This window comes from Hyperolius riggenbachi, chromosome 4 (assembly GCF_040937935.1).
Source record: "Hyperolius riggenbachi isolate aHypRig1 chromosome 4, aHypRig1.pri, whole genome shotgun sequence".
NCBI lineage: Eukaryota > Metazoa > Chordata > Amphibia > Anura > Hyperoliidae > Hyperolius > Hyperolius riggenbachi.
This window is the reverse complement of record NC_090649.1, coordinates 4,449,474-4,469,247: the sequence shown is the minus strand read 5'-3', so window position 1 is coordinate 4,469,247 and position 19,774 is coordinate 4,449,474. Positions and strand designations below refer to the sequence as shown.

At 52.7% G+C, this 19,774-nt stretch overlaps 1 protein-coding gene across 2 annotated transcripts in view; it reads left to right on the top strand.

Annotated features, from left to right (window-relative positions):
* GCKR (glucokinase regulator) overlaps positions 1-19,774 on the top strand; it is a 174,891-nt gene that overhangs the window by 37,487 nt on the left and 117,630 nt on the right. For both annotated transcript variants that reach the window (XM_068279823.1, XM_068279822.1), the window contains 8 exons: positions 822-888; positions 1,531-1,584; positions 1,773-1,867; positions 1,942-2,047; positions 3,836-3,951; positions 6,919-7,017; positions 10,072-10,169; positions 16,535-16,611. In XM_068279823.1, coding sequence (XP_068135924.1) covers positions 822-888; positions 1,531-1,584; positions 1,773-1,867; positions 1,942-2,047; positions 3,836-3,951; positions 6,919-7,017; positions 10,072-10,169; positions 16,535-16,611 — 712 coding nt within the window. The remainder of the gene's footprint in view (positions 1-821; positions 889-1,530; positions 1,585-1,772; positions 1,868-1,941; positions 2,048-3,835; positions 3,952-6,918; positions 7,018-10,071; positions 10,170-16,534; positions 16,612-19,774) is intronic.

The window sequence follows — 19,774 nt, the reverse complement described above, 5'->3', positions numbered from 1 at the left end:
TGCTGCAGGAGGAGACAGGTGAGTGCACAAGGGTTGTGTGATTACCCATTGCTGCTCCATGTCTCTGTGCTGCAAGAGGAGACAGGTGAGTACACAGGGGTTGTGTCATCAGCCATTTCCGCTCCATGCACCGTGCTGCAGGAGGAGACAGGTGAGTGCACAGGGGTTATGTGATCACCCATTGCTGCTCCATGTCCCTGTGCTGCAAGAGGAGACAGGTGAGTACACAGGGGTTGTGTCATCAGCCATTTCCGCCCCATGTAGCGTGCTGCAGGAGGAGACAGGTGAATGCACAGGGGTTATGCGATCACCCATTGCTGCTCCATGTCCCTGTGCTGCAGGAGAAGACAGGTGAGTACACAGGGGCTGTGCAGTCACCCATTGCTTCTCCATATACCTGTGCTACAAGAGGAGACAGGTGAGTGCACAGGGGTTGTGTCATCATCCATCACTGCTCCATGTCCCTGTGCTGCAGGAGGAGACAGGTGAGTACACAGGAGTTATGTCATCACCCATTGCCACTCCATATCCCTGTGCTGCAAGAGGAGCCAGGTGAATGCACAGGGGTTTTGTCATCACCCATCACTGCTATCATGTCCCTGTGCTGCAGGAGGAGACAGGTGAGTACACAGGGGTTGTGTCATCACCCATTGCTGCTCCATGTTCCTGTGCTGCAGGAGGAAACAGGTGAGTACACAGAGGTTGTGTGATCACCCATTGCCGCTTCGTGTTACTGTGTGAGAGGGATGGTGGAATGACGTTCATTTCTGTGTTTATTCTGGCAGCAGTAGCTCATTTCCAGTAACTGATTGTCTCTGCAGGTCCATTGTGACAGCACAGGAGGCACCTGAGGACAACCCAGTGTTGGGAGTGCAGGAGCTGCAAAGGGTGAGGAACTCTTCCCTGTATGGCAGGGAGAGCTCAGATAAATATGCTGATGGTCTGTATAATGATGGACATTACTTTCCAGTATAGTCAGATGTTTTCAGCATTGTGCAGGACTTCCTCAAGTATATCAGACAAAAACACACACCTCTATAAAGACTGAATAACCCCCTTTTCCCCACTCATACCTCCCTCCCCCCCATTACTCATGTAGACCTCAGCATTCTGTGTCCTCAATAGTTGCTGCGGTGTACAGGAAATGTGCTATCACTCCTCAGAGGTGTCAGAGGCCATCTTCTCCTCTCTCCGCATTCTTTTGTTCATAACATCAGTAAATAGTTAGAGAATGTATTTTTACAAGCACCTCCATTTTACCAGCAGCCTGTACATCGTGTAATCTATATGCCAGTGTTGCTTTGTTTTCTAACAGCACACCCCAGGACTGTCAGCATACAAGGAGGCACTTTCTTTAGCCCTAACAGTCTCTCCTACTGCAACAGAGTAGGGTGTGTTTCTCCTGTGTGAGTCAGCCTGCAGTGCTCTGTAATAAACAATTCTCTGGCTGAAGGTAGAATGTTAGAAGCAATCAGGGTTGTCTGGTATAGTCAATGTTTGCTATTCACACCTCCATGTTTTGTCCTCCAGGTGTGTGAAGGGAAGAAAAAGGTGGTCTACCTGGGAATCTCCTGCAGCTTGTCTGTAAGTACCCATCCCCCCTCCGTCTATATATGCCCTCCTCCCCTTCCCCCTCCCCCCATACCTCCCCTCCTCTCTCCCCCCATGCCCCCACCTAAAGATGGAGACAGAAAACCAGGCTGCTGATAAAAACAATAATAATAATAATAATAATAATAATAATAATAATAATAGCCCTGGCTTGTTTGTAGGCTCCCTTTATTGCTGGCCAGCTGGACTTCTGTATGAAGAATCTGGACGTCTTTGTGCCGGTGCTGGTGGGGTTTAATCCCGTGTCTATGGCCAGGTAGGTGATGTGTATGGTGGCCCTCAGGGGACCCTAACAGGAGCACAGTGCTGACCTCTGGTGTTATATCCTAGGAATGACAGGATAGAGGGCTGGAACTCCACGTTTCGACAAGTGGCAGAGCTGCTCCAGAACCTCCAACCAACACAGAGGGGATTGCTGCTGAACCCAGCGGTGGGGGTGAGTCCTGGAAAGCTCTGTGCTCTCCAGCCAACTCTATGTCCTGATATGACCCAGGCCTTAGGTGTAGTGACCACCAGCATATAGCAGGAGATGTTGCTTTACAGCCATGTATTTTCTATATAGCTCTCCTAAGGCCACCACTATAATCTGACATGATGCAGGGCTTGGCTACAGTGGTCACCAAAGTATTGCAGGAGGTGCTGCTTTACAATCATGTAAGGGCACATTGAGCAAAAGGTGAGTATACATGCTAGGTGAAACTGTACCAGGAGTATTGACCATGTGCCTGAGCAGGTTTAATGATACAGTATGCCAGATCTTTGAATGATAGTGACTGCTGAGTGCAAAGTGCTCCCCCTTATTCCTCCCACCAGAAGCTGCTCAGTTATGCAGGACACGTTACCCCCTCCCCACCATCACAGCATCAGATGCAGCACTCACTACAGCAGAGCAAAGTATCTGTACAGGACCCGCCCCTGAACTGCCACCTGAGGGATCAGATCCCCACCAGAAGCTGCTGAATTGTGCAGCAAACGTTACCCCCTTCCCACCATCACAGCATCAGATGCGGCACTCTACTACAGCAGAGCAAATTATCTGTACAGGACTTGTCCCTGAACTGCCACCTGAGGGATCAGATCCCACCAGAAGCTGCTGAATTGTGCAGCACCCGCTACCCCCTCCCCAACTGCACAGCAACAGATGCAGCACTCTACTACAGCAGAACAAAGTATCTGTACAGGACCCGCCCCTGAGCTGCCACCTGAGGGATCAGATCCCACCACAAGCTGCTGAATCATGCAGGACATGTTATCCCCTCCCCACCATCACAGCAACAGATGCAGCAGTCTACTACAGCAGAGCTAAGTATCTGTACAGGACCCGCCCCTGAGCTGCCACCTGAGGGATCAGATCTCACCAGAAGCTGCTGAATTGTGCAGCAAACGTTACCCCCTTCCCCTCTGCACAGCAACAGATGCAGCACTCTACTACAGCAGAGCAAAGTATCTGTACAGGACTTGTCCCTGAACTGCCGCCTGAGGGATCAGATCTCACCAGAAGCTGCTGAATTGTGCAGGACACGTTACCCCCTCCCCACCTGCACAGCAACAGATGCAGCACTCTACTACAGCAGAGCAAAGCATCTGTACAGGACCCGCCCCTGAACTGCCACCTGAGGGATCAGATCCCACCAGAAGCTGCTGAATTCTGCAGCAAACGTTACCCCTTCCCCACCTGCACAGCAACAGATGCAGCACTCTACTACAGCAGAGCAAAGTATCTATACAGGACCCACCCCACCTGAGGGATCAGATCTCACCATAAGCTGCTTAATTGTACAGCACACACTACCCCCTCCCCACCGTCACAGCAACAGATGAAGCACTCTACTACAGCAGATTAAAGTATCTGTACAGGATCCGCCCCTGAGCAGCCACCTGAGGGATCAGATCCCCACCACAAGCTGCTGAATCATGCAGGGCATGTTACCCCCTTCCCACCATCACAGCAACAGATGAAGCACTCTACTACAGCAGAGCAAAGTATCTACAGGACCCGTTCTGAACTGTCACATGAGGGATCAGATCCCACCAGCAGCTTCTCAATTGTGCAGCACAAGTTACCCCTAACCCACCTCCATAGCAACCCGCCCCTGAACTCACACCTCAGGGACCAAATCCTGAACCATTGAAGGTGTGAATGCAAATCTTACTTTGTAGTCCTCTGTACAGATGACCATGTGGAGATATGGAACATGTGACTTTCCTTCTTTTTGTCTTCCAGCCTGAGGGAATCTGCGGCTCCTCCAGAATGAAAGGCGGCAGTGCCACCAAGATCCTCCTGGAGACACTGTTTCTGGTGGCACACAAGGCCAGCTCCAACGTGGAGGTTACAGAGAAGTAAGTGACAATTATGGGAGGCTTTCTACACCACTGGGCCATCTGAAGACCTCTGGTGCTGGGAGACCTGCTGATGAGAGCAAGCCTATCCCAGCATTCCAAAGGGCCCCAATAGTATCTCCTGTTGTGAGAAGCATGTGGAATGGTCACCATAATGACATCCAGGACCTCGGGAGACCTGCTGAGGGGAGCAAGCCTATCCCAGCATTCCAGAGGGCCCCAATAGTATCTCCTGTTGTGAGAAGCATGGGGAATGGTCACCATAATGCCATCCAGGACCTCGGGAGACCTGCTGAGGGGAGCAAGCCTATCCCAGCATTCCAGAGGGCCCCAATAGTAACTGCAGCTATGAGGGGCATGAGGAATGGTCACCATGACACAATCCAGGACCTCGGGAGACCTGCTGAGGGGAGCAAGTCATTCCCAGCATTCCAGAGAGCCCCAATAGTATCTCCTGTTGTGAGAAGCATGGGGAATGGTCACCATAACGCCATCCAGGACCTCGGGAGACCTGCTGAGGGGAGCAAGCCATTCCCAGCATTCCAGAGGGCCCCAATAGTATCTCCTGTTGTGAGAAGCATGGGGAATGGTCACCATAACGCCATCCAGGACCTCGGGAGACCTGCTGAGGGGAGCAAGTCATTCCCAGCATTCCAGAGAGCCCCAATAGTATCTCCTGCTGTGAGAAGCATGGGGAATGGTCACCATAACACCATCCAGGACCTCTGGAGACCTCTGGTGCTGGGAGACCTGCTGAGGGGAGCAAGCCCTTCCCAGCATTCCAGAGAGCCCCAATAGTATCTCCTGCTGTGAGAAGCATGTGGAATGGTCACCATAACACCATCCAGGACCTCGGGAGACCTGCTGAGGGGAGCAAGTCATTCCCAGCATTCCAGAGAGCCCCAATAGTATCTCCTGCTGTGAGAAGCATGGGGAATGGTCACCATAACACCATCCAGGACCTCGGGAGACCTGCTGAGGGGAGCAAGTCATTCCCAGCATTCCAGAGAGCCCCAATAGTATCTCCTGCTGTGAGAAGCATGGGGAATGGTCACCATAACACCATCCAGGACCTCTGGAGCAGGGTTGCTCGTAAACTACGCCAGTGCGAATCTACGAGTCGTAGTACGCAACTACGCATGGTAGTTCGTAGGCGAAGTTTAAGAACTACACGTACGCATTTCCACATAGTAGTAGTCCCGCTATGCGAAGCTTCGCCCGCTACGCGTAGTTGACGTATGTGTCAGGAATATATTGAGGTGCTGATGATATTAGGAAATACAGGAACATATCTCTGTCATTTTCTGTCTGCTATATCTCACATGTGTATTCTGCTTTGAAGGGATGGTTATCTGGCTGTACTACATTTGCATTGAATATCTCTGGAAGCAGGGGGCTGGGACATTAGCATACAGTTCCTCTGGACAGCCAGAAAACAGGTAATTAGGAAACACTTAATCAGACAGTTGCTTTGAAGCAGATCACACAGGACATCCTGCTGCAATGTGAAAGCCTTAATCAATTGTCACCTGTAACCTGGGGAGATTGGAGGTTAACAAAGTCTTTTGTTGTATAGGACACTGTTCACATGTGGATGTCAGATCTCTGGGAAATCAAATTATGTCTGAGGATGTTATTAAATCTAGCTTCCCCCCGTCCACACAGGCTTACAGCCTCCAGGCGTATTTCATAGTATAAAACCGCAGCTAGGATAGCCACAACTTGTAGTTCTTGGAGGTAGCTCACACGGCTAGAACTAACCTGGTTCCTGACCAGAAGTGCGTACCGCCCGCAACAACACCAGATCGATACGCTGGTACGTTTATTTCCCGTTTATTTTGGTAAGCAAAATCGCTTTGTGTGTTATCTTTGTACATTTTATCTTGTAACTATTTTTACTTTGTTTTTTTGTAATCTTTTTGTATATATTCAGTTCTGCACTGTTCTATGTTTTTTCTGGAATATTAAATTATTATTTAATAAGTTTGACTTCTGCCGTACTAAACTAACACTCATAGCCTAGAAGAGACTGAAGTGTAACCGTGTATAAGTTCATGCCTAATTGTACGCTTGAGCAACACTACCGTAGGAAATTGTAATTGCATTGTGTGTGGGGGCGTTTGTCATACGTTGGCCTAAGCGCGCAGCTGACCCAACGTACGAACAACGCCAGTGCGAGTAGCTAACAGTATCGTTCGGAACGACTGTTAGTGGGTCTTTGCTTCACGACAGTGTAAGATTGCAACTGTGTGTGTGTGTGGGTGCGTGGCGTTCCCGTATTTGGCCTAAGCGCAAAGCTGACCCAAATACGAAAACGCGGAGTGCGCGCTGAGGACTCGACAGCAGAGTGGAAGTGTCTAGCAACGCTAGTGGTGGCAGTGAGAGGTGTTTTGAGGGGTTCCAGCCTTGTTTGTAGCTTAAATAAGGCTGTTCCCCGCTTAATCTGGTCAAACCCGCAGTCGGGAACCGTATACGCAGGCGTGCCGCGGGCCGGTTCCTGACAGTATGTATTGCGAAGTCAACTACGTGTGTGGTAACTGCATCTATATGGATCATTGCGCATGCGCAGTAATATTATTGCCCTTTTATACGCATACAATTCCACATTGGAAGGTGGAATGTACGCTTATATTAGTTTATATTTGCAAATAGGTTGAAGATTATTGCGGAAATTTTTCCGCATAAGGGCATAAGCGGTCGCATCAACTACGCTTCGCAATACGCGAAGCTTGCGTATTTTAACACGCAGTCTACGCAATGCAAACGTAGTGAATTTTCTGATTACATAGCCGTAGATTGTGAAGCGTATTTGCGTAAAAATACGCGTAGTTCCAGCATAGCGAAGTTGGCTGACTACGACCATCCCTGCTCTGGAGACCACTGGTTAGGGGTTAGGGTCACCCTTTGACTTTTCAAACTTATGCACGGCACTTTATCAGCACTTTACAGCTTGTTATTCTCTTCCAGGTGTTTCCTGGAGATCCTGCGGACGTACGAGCGAGCACACAAAGTCACCTATTCCCACAGCAAGAAGACCGCCGCCCTCCTGAAGCAAACTGCAACCAGGTGTGTTATCCTGCAGCACATGCCTGCCTTCTGACTAATGGCCACAGTATGGCAGCGGTGTATCATGGCTGACTCTGCTGCCTTATCCTGCAGCACATGCCTGCCTTCTGACTAATGGCCACAGTATGGCAGCGGTGTATCATGGCTGACTCTGCTGCCTTATCCTGCAGCACATGCCTGCCTTCTGACTAATGGCCACAGTATGGCAGCGGTGTATCATGGCTGACTCTGCTGCCTTATCCTGCAGCACATGCCTGCCTTCTGACTAATGGCCACAGTATGGCAGCGGTGTATCATGGCTGACTCAGCCGCCTTATCGTGCAGGACATGCCTGCCTTCTGACTAAAGGCCACAGGGTGGCAGCAGCGCATTATGGCTGACTCTGCTGTCTAATCCTGCAGCACATGCCGGCCTTTTGACTAATGGCCACAGGGTGGTAGCAGCGCATCATGGCTCACTCTGCTATCTCTTCTAACAAATGGTGGGCTGTCTTGTGAATGAGTTTCAGGCACTGGAGAAAAGGAGACAAAACAAAGAAAACCAGATGTGCCAGTAGTGTATTATTCACAGGCAATAGGCAAAATGAAGACTAGAGATATAGAAGAATCCAGCAGGGGGAGGAGCCGCTGGTAATGGGTGCAGCAGGTGTGCAGAGCTGGGAACTCAGGTGCACAGAGATCTCACCACCAGAGTCCCTGATAGATAGAGGGATCCAGCAGGGGGAGGAGCCTCTGGTAATGGGTGCAGCAGGTGTGCAGAGCTGGAAACTCAGGTGCACAGAGATCTCACCACCAGAGCCCTGAGAGATAGAGGAATCCAGCAGGGGGAGGAGCCTCTGGTAATGGGTGCAGCAGGTGTGCAGAGCTGGGAACTCAGGTGCACAGAGATCTCACCACCAGAGCCCCTGAGAGATAGAAGAATCCAGCAGGGGGAGGAGCCTCTGGTAATGGGTGCAGCAGGTGTGCAGAGCTGGGAACTCAGGTGCACAGAGATCTCACCACCAGAGCCCCTGAGAGATAGAAGAATCCAGCAGGGGGAGGAGCCTCTGGTAATGGGTGCAGCAGGTGTGCAGAGCTGGGAACTCAGGTGCACAGAGATCTCACCCCCAGATCCCCTGAGAGATAGGAGAATCCAGCAGGGGGAGGAGCCTCTGGTAATGGGTGCAGCAGGTGTGCAGAGCTGGGAACTCAGGTGCACAGAGATCTCACCACCAGTCCCTGAGAGAGAGAGAAGAATCCAGCAGGGGGAGGAGCCTCTGGTAATGGGTGCAGCAGGTGTGCAGAGCTGGGAACTCAGGTGCACAGAGATCTCACCACCAGATCCCTGAGATATAGAATCCAGCAGGGGGAGGAGCCTCTGATAATGGGTGCAGCAGGTGTGCAGAGCTGGGAACTCAGGTGCACAGAGATCTCACCACCAGATCCGCTGAGAGATAGAAGAATCCAGCAGGGGGAGGAGCCTCTGGTAATGGGTGCAGCAGGTGTGCAGAGCTGGGAACTCAGGTGCACAGAGATCTCACCACCAGATCCCCTGAGAGATAGAATAATCCAGCAGGGGGAGGAGCCTCTGGTAATGGGTGCAGCAGGTGTGCAGAGCTGGGAACTCAGGTGCACAGAGATCTCACCACCAGATCCCTGAGAGATAGAAGAATCCAGCAGGGGGAGGAGCCTCTGGTAATGGGTGCAGCAGGTGTGCAGAGCTGGGAACTCAGGTGCACAGAGATCTCACCACCAGATCCCCTGAGAGATAGGAGAATCCAGCAGGGGGAGGAGCCTCTGGTAATGAGAGCAGCAGGTGTGCAGAGCTGGGAACTCAAGTGCACAGAGATCTCACCACCAGAGTTCCTGGGAGATAGGAGAACCCAGCAGGGGGAGGAGCCTCTGGTAATGGGTGCAGCAGGTGTGCAGAGCTGGGAACTCAGGTGCACAGAGATCTCACCACCAGAGCCCCTCAGAGATAGAAGAATCCAGCAGGGGAGGAGCCTCTGGTAATGAAAGCAGCAGGTGGGCAGAGCTGGGAACTCAGGTGCACAGAGATCTCACCACCAGAGTCCCTGGGAGATAGGAGAACCCAGCAGGGGGAGGAGCCTCTGGTAATGGGTGCAGCAGGGTTGCAGAGCTAGGAACTCAGGTGCACAGAGATCTCACCACCAGAGCCCCTGAGAGATAGGAGAATCCAGCAGGGGGAGGAGCCTCTGGTAATGGGAGCAGCAGGTGTGCAGAGCTGGGAGCTCAGGTGCACAGAGATCTCACCACCAGAGCCCCTGAGAGATAGAAGAATCCAGCAGGGGGAGGAGCCTCTGGTAATGGGAGCAGCAGGTGGGCAGAGCTGGGAACTCAGGTGCACAGAAATCTCACCACCAGAGTCCCTGAGAGATAGGAGAACCCAGCAGGGGGAGGAGCCTCTGGTAATGGGTGCAGCAGGTGTGCAGAGCAGGGAACTCAGATGCAGAGAGATCTCACCACCAGAGCCCCTGAGAGATAGAAGAATCCAGCAGGGGGAGGAGCCTCTGATAATGGGTTCCGCAGGTGTGCAGAGCTGGGTACTCAGTTGCACAGAGATCTCACCACCAGAGCCCCTGAGAGATAGGAGGAGCCAGCAGGGGGAGGAGCCTCTGGTAATGGGTGCAGCAGGTGGGCAAAGCTGGGAACTCAGGTGCACAGAGATCTCACCACCAGAGCCCCTGAGAGATAGGAGGAGCCAGCAGGGGGAGGAGCCTCTGGTAATGGGTGCAGCAGGTGGGCAGAGCTGGGAACTCAGGTGCACAGAGATCTTACCACCAGAGCCCCTGAGAGATAGAAGAATCCAGCAGGGGGAGGAGCCTCTGGTAATGGATGCAGCAGGCGAGGAGCCTCTGGTAATTGGTTCCGCAGGTGGGCAGAGCTGGGAACTCAGGTGCACAGAGATCTCCCCACTGGTATCACCAGGAGATAGAAGGCATTGGGAGGTTTATCTCTCCTGCTGATGGTGGAATACCAGTTGTGGGTGGAGCTAGATTTTCATATATGTATATCAGTAGATGACATGTGATGTCCAGTGTCCCTTTGCCTGCAGTCTCCAGAAGAATGGCCACCTCTACATTCTGGGCTGGGGGACGCTGGGGACGATGGCTCTGATGGACACAGCGGAGTGTGTGCCCTCCTTCCAAGCAGGTGAGTCATAGCTCCGCCCTGACTCCGCCTCTCACAGCAGGGTGGGGCTTTTTTCTTCCTGTGCCACTCCCCCTTCCCTTTGCATAACCATTGTCCCCTCCTCTGTGTGATTTGGTGCTGTGCAGAGAGTCACTGAGATTTGGTGCTGTGCAGAGAGTTACTGAGATTTGGAGCTCTGCAGAGAGTCACTGAGACTTAGTTCTGTACAGAGTCACTGAGATCTTTTGCTATGCAGAGAGTTACTGAGATTTGGTGCTTTGCAGAGAGTCGCTGAGATTTGGTGCTGCACAGAGAGTCACTGAGATTTGTTGCTCTGCAGGAAATCAGTGAGAGTTGTTCCTCTGCAGAGAGTTACTGAGATTTGGAGCTCTGCAGAGTTACTGAGACTTAGTTCTGTACAGAGAGTCACTGAGATCTGGTGCTGTGCAGAGAGTCACTGAGATGTTGTCACAGGACCCCTAGTGGCCGGACCGCACAATGCCTTCCAATCGGTTTCAGCACACAGACCATGCAAGCTGTGGTCGCAATCGGTGCGCAGAAACCGATGGAATTTTAGCAGCAGACCGACTAGAAGGGAGCCTGTGAGTTACGGTAATTACAAATTACACACTATTTCAGGGTATAACTGCCACCACCTCTGTTACCATGGGACAGAGGAGCCCACTGACCGACTGACTCTAGACCTGCAAATAAAAACGGTTGAACACACTCTATTCTGTCTAGCTAGCGACAATAGTAGCGTCTCTTCAGAAGTCAGGGTTTAGTTTGTGCGGCTGAATAGCAGGGTAGCTGAATAAACCAAATGATAGCGTCGTTTATTAAATTGCAATATAAATATTTAATATATACAGAAAATCATTAAAATCAACAATTATAGAAACATTAATAGCCAGTATGAAAATAAAAGGGAGTACTTAGAGTCCATGGAAATATGTCCTTCTGGGAAAACTCATAAAGTTCTTGGTTTCAGTTCAGTTCAGTTCAGTAGCAAAGTCCAAACAAGCCAGATGCCAGCATGTCCTCAAGCTGGCAAGGATTTAATCCGGAGGATGTTTCAAAATGGAGGACACTGAGTTTGTCTCCTCTGCCATTCTTATACCCCTGATCCAGTAGGAAGGAGTGAGTGCGGGAACCGCACACCCCCTTAGAACATGAGTCCTCCCCTTCCCCTGGGGACCAAAAATCATATCTAACCATATATGGGCTCTATCTCACAGACCGTACAGGTCAGGGCAGGGTTACTAACATTTCCAGGTCCGTCCCGATTTACCCAGCAGCCTGATACCAAACATTAGGGGTAGGACCTCTGTGGTATCATCAGGGCATTTTCGAACTGCCTAACTGGCAGCCCTTTTCTCAGAATGTTCTGAAACGTTTTTAGTACCAGCGCCAGGCAAAGCCCGGCATGCTCTGTGAGTTTGGAGGGCCTGCCAGCCTGGCAACACAGGAAATATGACATATATAGCAGTTTATGGAATATTATATACATCTAGGAGTTACAGCCAGTCAGTTCTAGGTGAAGGGCTCTTTGAAGCTAGGACAGCAGGCTGTGTGTCCGCTTCCCTGCTGTGATCGGGGTCGGGGAGTCTCACTCTCCCTCCTCTAAATTGGTTCTGTCAGGCTACTTATCTGATAGATGGGCCCTTAGCACAGCTGGGTGCCTGGCACACTCTGCCGAAGGCTTCCTGCCAGGGGCGTAACTAGAAAGCACTGGGCCCCCCTGCAAAACTTTGGATGGGGCCCTCCCCCCTCACTACAGTACACAGCACTTGGAGAAGGGTAGACAGGTTGAGGGCTAAACGCTGTACAAAGACCCTGCTGAACACTTAATAGGGCCTGTCTACAGATCTTTGTTTGCAAAACTATGTATAATTCCTTATCAGTGGCTGAGCAGATGCAGTCATTAGAACAATTGTGCAGAGAGCAGAAAGTTTTTTTCTCTTCATGCCCTTAGTTGTCAGTCTCACAGGGCAAGTAAAAGAGACTTCTCCCCCACGGGGCCCCTGCAGCTTCTGGGCCCCCCTGCGGCTGCATCCCTTGCAGGGTCTATTGTTACGCCCCTGCTTCCTGCCATTTGGTAAAAGGGAAAAAAACTGTCTTTTAAAAGAAGGAATGTCATTCTGTTCGCTGCAATGACTGCAAAAATCTAACCTGGAAGCGATCAGAAAATGGACTGCGCAAATCTTCCTGATTCGCCTGCGTTTCTCACGGCTGTTCCGTGACAGATGTGTTGCTATGCAGAGTGTTGCTGAGATTGGGAGCTTTGCAGAGAGTCACTAAGATTTGATGCTGTGCAGAGAGTTACTGAGATTGGGTGCTTTGCAGAGAGTCACTGAGATTTGGTGCTGTGCAGAGAGTCACTGAGATTTGGTGCTGTGCAGAGAGTCACTAAGATTTGGTGCTCTACAGAGAGTCACTGAGATTTGGTGCTGTACCGAGAGTCACTGAGATTTGGTGCTGTACCGAGAGTCACTGAGATTTGGTGCTGTGCAGAGAGTCACTGAGATTTGATGCTGTGCAGAGAGTCATTGAGATTTGGTGAAGTACAGAGATTCACTGGAATTTGGTGCTGTACAGAGAGTCACTGAGAACTGGTGCTTTGCAGAGAGTCATTGAGATTTGGTGCTCTGCAGAGAGTCACTGAGATTTCGTGCTCTGCAGATAGTCACTGAGATTTGGTGCTCTGCAGAGAGTCACTGAGATTTGGTGCTCTGCAGAGAGTCACTGAGATTTGGTGCCCTGCAGAGAGTCACTGAGATTTGGTGCCCTGCAGAGAGTCACTGAGATTTGTTGCTCTGCAGAGAGTCACTGAGATTTGGTGCTGTGCAGAGAGTCACTGAGATTTGTTGCTCTGCAGAGAGTCACTGAGTTAAGGATCTCTACAGAAAGTCACTGAGATTTGGTGCTGTGCAGAGAGTCACTGAGATTTGATGCTGTGCAGAGAGTCAGTGAGATTTGGTGCTCTGCAGAGAGTCACTGAGATGTGGTGCTGTACAGAGATTCACTGGAATTTGGTGCTGTACAGAGAATCACTGAGAACTGGTGCTTTGCAGAAAGTCATTGAAATTTGGTGCTCTGCAGAGAGTCACTGAGATTTGGTGCTCTGCATATAGTCACTGAGATTTGGTGCCCTGCAGAGAGTCACTGAGATTTGGTGCTCTGCAGAGAGTCACTGAGATTTGGTGCTCTGCAGAGAGTCACTGAGATTTGGTGCCCTGCAGAGAGTCACTGAGATTTGGTGCCCTGCAGAGAGTCACTGAGATTTGGTGCCCTGCAGAGAGTCACTGAGATTTGTTGCTCTGCAGAGAGTCACTGAGATTTGGTGCTGTGTAGAGAGAGTCACTGAGATTTGTTGCTCTGCAGAGAGTCACTGAGTTTTGGATCTCTGCAGAAAGTCACTGAGATTTGGTGCTGTGTAGAGAGTCACTGAGATTTGGTGCCCTGCAGAGAGTCACTGAGATTTGGTGCCCTGCAGAGAGTCACTGAAATTTGGTGCCCTGCAGAGAGTCACTGAGATTTGGTGCTGTGCAGAGAGTCACTGAGATTTGGTGCCCTGCAGAGAGTCACTGAGATTTGGTGCTCTGCAGAGAGTCACTGAGATTTGGTGCCCTGCAGAGAGTCACTGAGATTTGGTGCCCTGCAGAGAGTCACTGAGATTTGTTGCTCTGCAGAGAGTCACTGAGATTTGGTGCTGTGCAGAGAGTCACTGAGATTTGTTGCTCTGCAGAGAGTCACTGAGTTTTGGATCTCTGCAGAAAGTCACTGAGATTTGGTGCTGTGTAGAGAGTCACTGAGATTTGGTGCCCTGCAGAGAGTCACTGAGATTTGGTGCCCTGCAGACAGTCAGTGAGATTTTTTGCTCTGCACTGCAGAGAGTCATGAGAGCTGGTGGGGAGTGGAGGGGTGACAGATGGAGTGACAGGCAGTAACACTGATGAGTATCTGCAGAGTGGAATGCAGTAGAAGGTGTCAGGTGAGGCTGGTTACAGGAATCTTAGAGCAATGTCTGTAGATAATTCTACCTTCCTTGTCGGGGGAAATCCACAGCCTTCTCCTTCCTCCCCCTGCCTGTAACCTCACTGTCATCTATTATATCATTATTCATATTGTATTACACAGGTACGGTACATACAGCACACTGCGGGTCATTTTGTAGCATTTGTTCCTAGCACATGGCGGAATATTACGCTGATATATATATAATGTGTTATATCATATTCATGTTATATTGTATTACATAGGTTGCAGTATATACAGCACACTGCGGGTCACTGTCGGACTGGAAGGTGGAAAAGCTGAGGAAATCCACCTGCTGGTCCAGTAACCCTGTGTTATCATCACTCCCAATACAAACCTGCAGCAAGTGATTGTTAGCAGCAACACCTGATTTACTGCTGCTAGACCAGCAATCCCTCAGCTTTCCGACCATCCCCCGCACATGCTTCCACTCACAGCTCCACCCCCACATGCTCCCACTCACAGCTGCACCTCCCCGCACACTCCCACTCACAGCTCCACCCCCACATGCTCCCACTCACAGCTGCACTTCCCTGCACGCTCCCACTCACAGCTCCACCCCTGCACATGCTCCCACTCACAGCTCCACCCCCACATGCTCCCACTCACAGCTGCACTTCCCTGCACGCTCCCACTCACAGCTCCACCCCTGCACATGCTCCCACTCACAGCTCCACCCCCACACACACTCTCACTCACAGCTCTACCCTTTCACATGCTCCCACTCATAGCTCCACCCCCACTCACAGCTCCACCCCTGCACATGCTCCCACTCACAGCTCCACCCCTCCACCCGACTGCAGGTTTGAACAGATCAGGCGGGAAGCAGCCTTATTCAAGCTACAACAAGGCTGTCGCCCCTTAAAACACTTCTCACTGCCACCACTAGCTGCTGCTAGACACTTCCATGATTCCTACTCTTCTGTCAAGTGATCTGCACTCAGTCCGCGTTTTCGTATTTGGGTCAGCTTTGTGCTTAGGCCAAACATGGGAACGCCACACACACAATACAATCATACAGTAGCACGGCACAATCAGGCACTGAACTTGTAACGCAAATTACACTGCAGTCTCTTTCTAGGCTATGAGCTAGTTTAGTACATCAGAGGTCAAACTTATTAAATAAAGATTTAATATTCCAGAAAAAAGTGGAACAATGCAGAAAATAATATATACAAAAGATTTACAAAAACAAAGTAAAAATTACAAAGATAAAAGTTACAAAGATACACAACAAGACAGTTTGCTTAAAACAAATTGGGAATAAACGTTACCAGCATATAGATCTGAGCGTTGTTGCGAGGAGAACGCGGTTGCTGGTCAGAGCAGGTTAGTCCTAGCGTTTTGCTATCTCCATAGAACTACGATTCTAAATCGTCCTAGCTAATGTTTTATAGCAAAATTTGTGGCCCGGGGCACTCAATTGTCCAGGTCCAGGAATAATCCAATTTCCTCAGGTGTGACAGCACATCCTTGCTGGCCAGAGTTTCCTGTTAGCCTTTGCAGTTCCCAGACTCAGTTAGTCAGGATTGTATATTTGGTCAACAGGTGAGCTGTTTACATGAATACAAAGTTCAAAGCAATGCAACACCTTTTCAGGATGCAGGACAAAAGCGGAGGTTGGTATCTAATCACCTCTTTCCTTGCTGAGGCCACAGGTTACAGGTGACAAACACATCTGAGACAGTATTTCCTAGCAGATCAAAGGTAAGGACATGGCTGCTATTGGCCTAATTAGCCATCTCCTAATTAGAGGCTAGGTAGACAGTTCCTAATTGAATGTCTAGCTTAATTTGCCTATCCAACGTAATTGATCTATTCAGTATTCAATGCAGACAATGGTAGCTTTTCCTGCTGGACACTGAATGCAGAGTTAATTTACATTTACATAAGGAACTCCATGAAGCCAGCTGCCAGACTGGCATACATACACCTCTGAAAGATACACAGCAGATAGAAAAGTGAAAAATATGGCTTCCACGAGATACAATATGCCTGCTATGTTCTGCATATTACCGTACATATCATCATCACCACATATAGCCTCACAACCACCACCCCTCCCCCCACGCTTAATTGACCCTCTGCCGCAAAGCCGTGATATTGGTGCTGGGAGGCGTCCCATAGTGGGCTCCACTGTGTGCCCAAAGTAGCTTCTTTTGAAGTCACAGCTTTTACAACAGGCGTCTTTTTCCATAAGGCCTCCTGCACACTTTTTTCCTTCTCCCTGAAAATTTACTCCAGGACAAAACTCAGGAGAAAAAGTGAACTGCCTTTGGGCCATAGATGGTTGTATAGCAGTGTGTATATGGCATGATCAGTAACCCTCCCGCTGTGTCTCCTTACAGACTGGAGAGATGTGCGCAGCTTCATACATGGAGGATACAGGACCCTGGAGAACAAGGAGGGAGATCTCAGCTCACTGGTGAGTAGCAGCTGCCTCCTGGCAGGTTATCAGATCTGCGAGGGCACAGGGCAGGGAACCCCAGCTTCTATCCTACCTCTCCTGGTGGTGGCAGCAGAGCGAGCGGGTGCAGCCACGGCGTAGCAGCGCGAGTGGTGAGGGCAGCAGGAGTGCGCGGCAGTGACAGCAGAGCGAGCGGGTGCAGCCACGGCGTAGCAGCGCGAGTGGTGAGGGCAGTGGGAGTGTTCGGCGGTGACTGCAGAGTGAGCGGGTGCAGCCACGGAGTAGCAGAGCGAGTGGTGAGGGCAGCAGGAGTGCGCGGCAGTGACAGCAAATGTGACAGCAGAGCGAGCGGGTGCAGCCACGGAGTAGCAGCGCGAGTGGTGAGGGCAGCAGGAGTGCGTGGCGGTGACAGCAGAGCGAGCGGGTGCAGCCACGGAGTAGCAGTGCAAGTAGTGAGGGCAGGGGGAGTGTGCGGCGGTGACAGCAGAGGTGACAGCAGAGCGAGCGGGTGCAGCCACGGAGAAGCAGTGCGAGTGGTGAGAGCAGCGGGAGTGCGGGGCAGTGACAGGAGAGCGAGCGGGTGCAGCCACGGAGTAGCAGTGCGAGTGGTGAGGGCAGTGGGAGTGCGCGGCGGTGACATCAGAGGTGACAGCAGAGCGAGTGGGTGCTGCCACGGAGTAGCAGCGCGAGTGGTGAGGGCAGCGGGAGTGCGCGGCAGTGACAGGAGAGCGAGCGGGTGCAGCCACGGAGTAGCAGCGCGAGTGGTGAGGGCAGCGTGGGTGCACGGCAGTGACAGCAGAGCGAATGGGTGCAGCCACGGAGTAGCAGTGCGAGTGATGAGGGCAGCGGGAGTGCGCAGAAGTGACAGCAGAGCGAGCGGGTGCAGCCAGGGAGTAGCAGCGCGAGTGGTGAGGGCAGCGGGAGTGCACGGCGGTGACAGAAGAGCGAGCGGGCACAGCCACAGAGAAGCAGTGCGAGTGGTGAGGGCAGCGGGAGTGGGCGGTGGTGACAGCAGAAGTGACAGCAGAGCGAGCGGGTGTAGCCACGGAGTAGCAATGCGGGTGGTGAGGGCAGCAGGAGTGCGCGGCAGTGACAGCAGAGCGAGCGGGTGCAGCCACGGAGTAGCAGCACGAGTGGTGAGGGCAGCGGGAGTGTTCGGCGGTGACTGCAGAGTGAGCGGGTGCAGCCACGGAGTAGCAGAGCGAGTGGTGAGGGCAGCAGGAGTGCGCGGCAGTGACAGCAAAGGTGACAGCAGAGCGAGCGGGTGCAGCCACGGAGTAGCAGCGCGAGTGGTGAGGGCAGCAGGAGTGCATGGAGGTGACAGCAGAGCGAGCGGGTGCAGCCACGGAGTAGCAGTGCGAGTGGTAAGGGCAGGGGGAGTGTGCGGCGGTGACAGCAGAGGTGACAGCAGAGCGAGCGGGTGCAGCCACGGAGTAGCAGCGCGAGTGGTAAGGGCAGTGGCAGTGGTGACAGCAGAGCAAGTGGGTGCAGCCACGGAGAAGCAGTGCGAGTGGTGAGAGCAGCGGGAGTGTGGGACAGTGACAGGAGAGCAAGCGGGTGCAGCCACGGAGAAGCAGTGCGAGTGGTGAGAGCAGCGGGAGTGCATGGCAGTGACAGCAGAGGTGACAGCAGAGCGAGCGGGTGCAGCCACGGAGTAGCAGTGCGAGTGGTGAGGGCAGTGGGAGTGCGCGGCGGTGACAGCAGAGGTGACAGCAGAGCGGGTGGGTTCTGCCACGGAGTAGCAGCACGAGTGGTGAGGGCAGCGGGAGTGCGTGGCAGTGACAGCAGAGCGAGCGGGTGCAGCCACGAAGTAGCAGCGTGAGTGGTGAGGGCAGCGTGGGTGCGTGGCAGTGACAGCAGAGCGAATGGGTGCAGCCACGGAGTAGCAGTGCGAGTGATGAGGGCAGCGGCAGTGCACGGCGGTGACAGAAGAGCAAGCGGGTGCAGCCACGGAGTAGCAATGCGAGTGGTTAGGGCAGCAGGAGTGCGCGACAGTGACAGCAGAGCGAGTGGGTGCAGCCACGGAGTAGCAGAGCAAGTGGTGAGGGCAGCAGGAGTGCGCGGCAGTGACAGCAGAGGTGACAGGAGAGCGAGCGGGTGCAGCCACACAGTAGCAACGCGAGTGGTGAGGGCAGCGGGAGTGCACGGCGGTGACAGAAGAGCGAGCGGGCGCAGCCACGGAGAAGCAGTGCGAGTGGTGAGGGAAGCAGAAGTGGGCGGTGGTGACAGCAGAGCGAGCGGGTGCAGCCATGGAGTAGCAGCGCGAGTGGTGAGGGCAGCAGGAGTGCGCGGCAGTGACAGCAGAGGTGACAGCAGAGCGAGCGAGTGCAGCCACGGAGTAGCAGCGCGAGTGGTGAGGGCAGTGGCAGTGGTGAAAGCAGAGCAAGTGGGTGCAGCCACGGAGAAGCAGTGCGAGTGGTGAGAGCAGCGGGAGTGTGGGGCAGTGACAGGAGAGCAAGCGGGTGCAGCCACGGAGAAGCAGTGCGAGTGGTGAGAGCAGCGGGAGTGCATGGCAGTGACAGCAGAGGTGACAGCAGAGCGAGCGGGTGCAGCCACAGAGTAGCAGTGCGAGTGGTGAGGGCAGTGGGAGTGCGTGGCGGTGACAGCAGAGGTGACAGCAGAGCGAGTGGGTTCTGCCACGGAGTAGCAGCACGAGTGGTGAGGGCAGCGGGAGTGCGTGGCAGTGACAGAAAAGCGAGTGGGTGCAGCCATGGAGTAGCAGAGCGAGTGGTGAGGGCAGCAGGAGTGCACGGCAGTGACAGCAGAGGTGACAGCAGAGCGAGCGGGTGCAGCCACACAGTAGCAGCGCGAGTGGTGAGGGCAGCAGGAGTGCAGTGACAGCAGAGCGAGCGGGTGCAGCCAGCGAGAAGCAGTGCGAGTGGTGAGGGCAGCGGGAGTGGGCGGAGGTGACAGCAGAAGTGAGAGTAGAGCGAGCGGGTGCAACCACGGAGTAGGAGCGCGAGTGGTGAGGGCAGCGGCAGTGCGCGGCAGTGACAGCAGAGCAAGTGGGTGCAGCCATGGAGTAGCAGCGCGAGTGGTGAGGGCAGCGGGAGTGTTCGGCGGTGACTGCAGAGTGAGCGGGTGCAGCCACGGAGTAGCAGAGCGAGTGGTGAGGGCAGCAGGAGTGCGCGGCAGTGACAGCAAAGGTGACAGCAGAGCGAGCGGGTGCAGCCACGGAGTA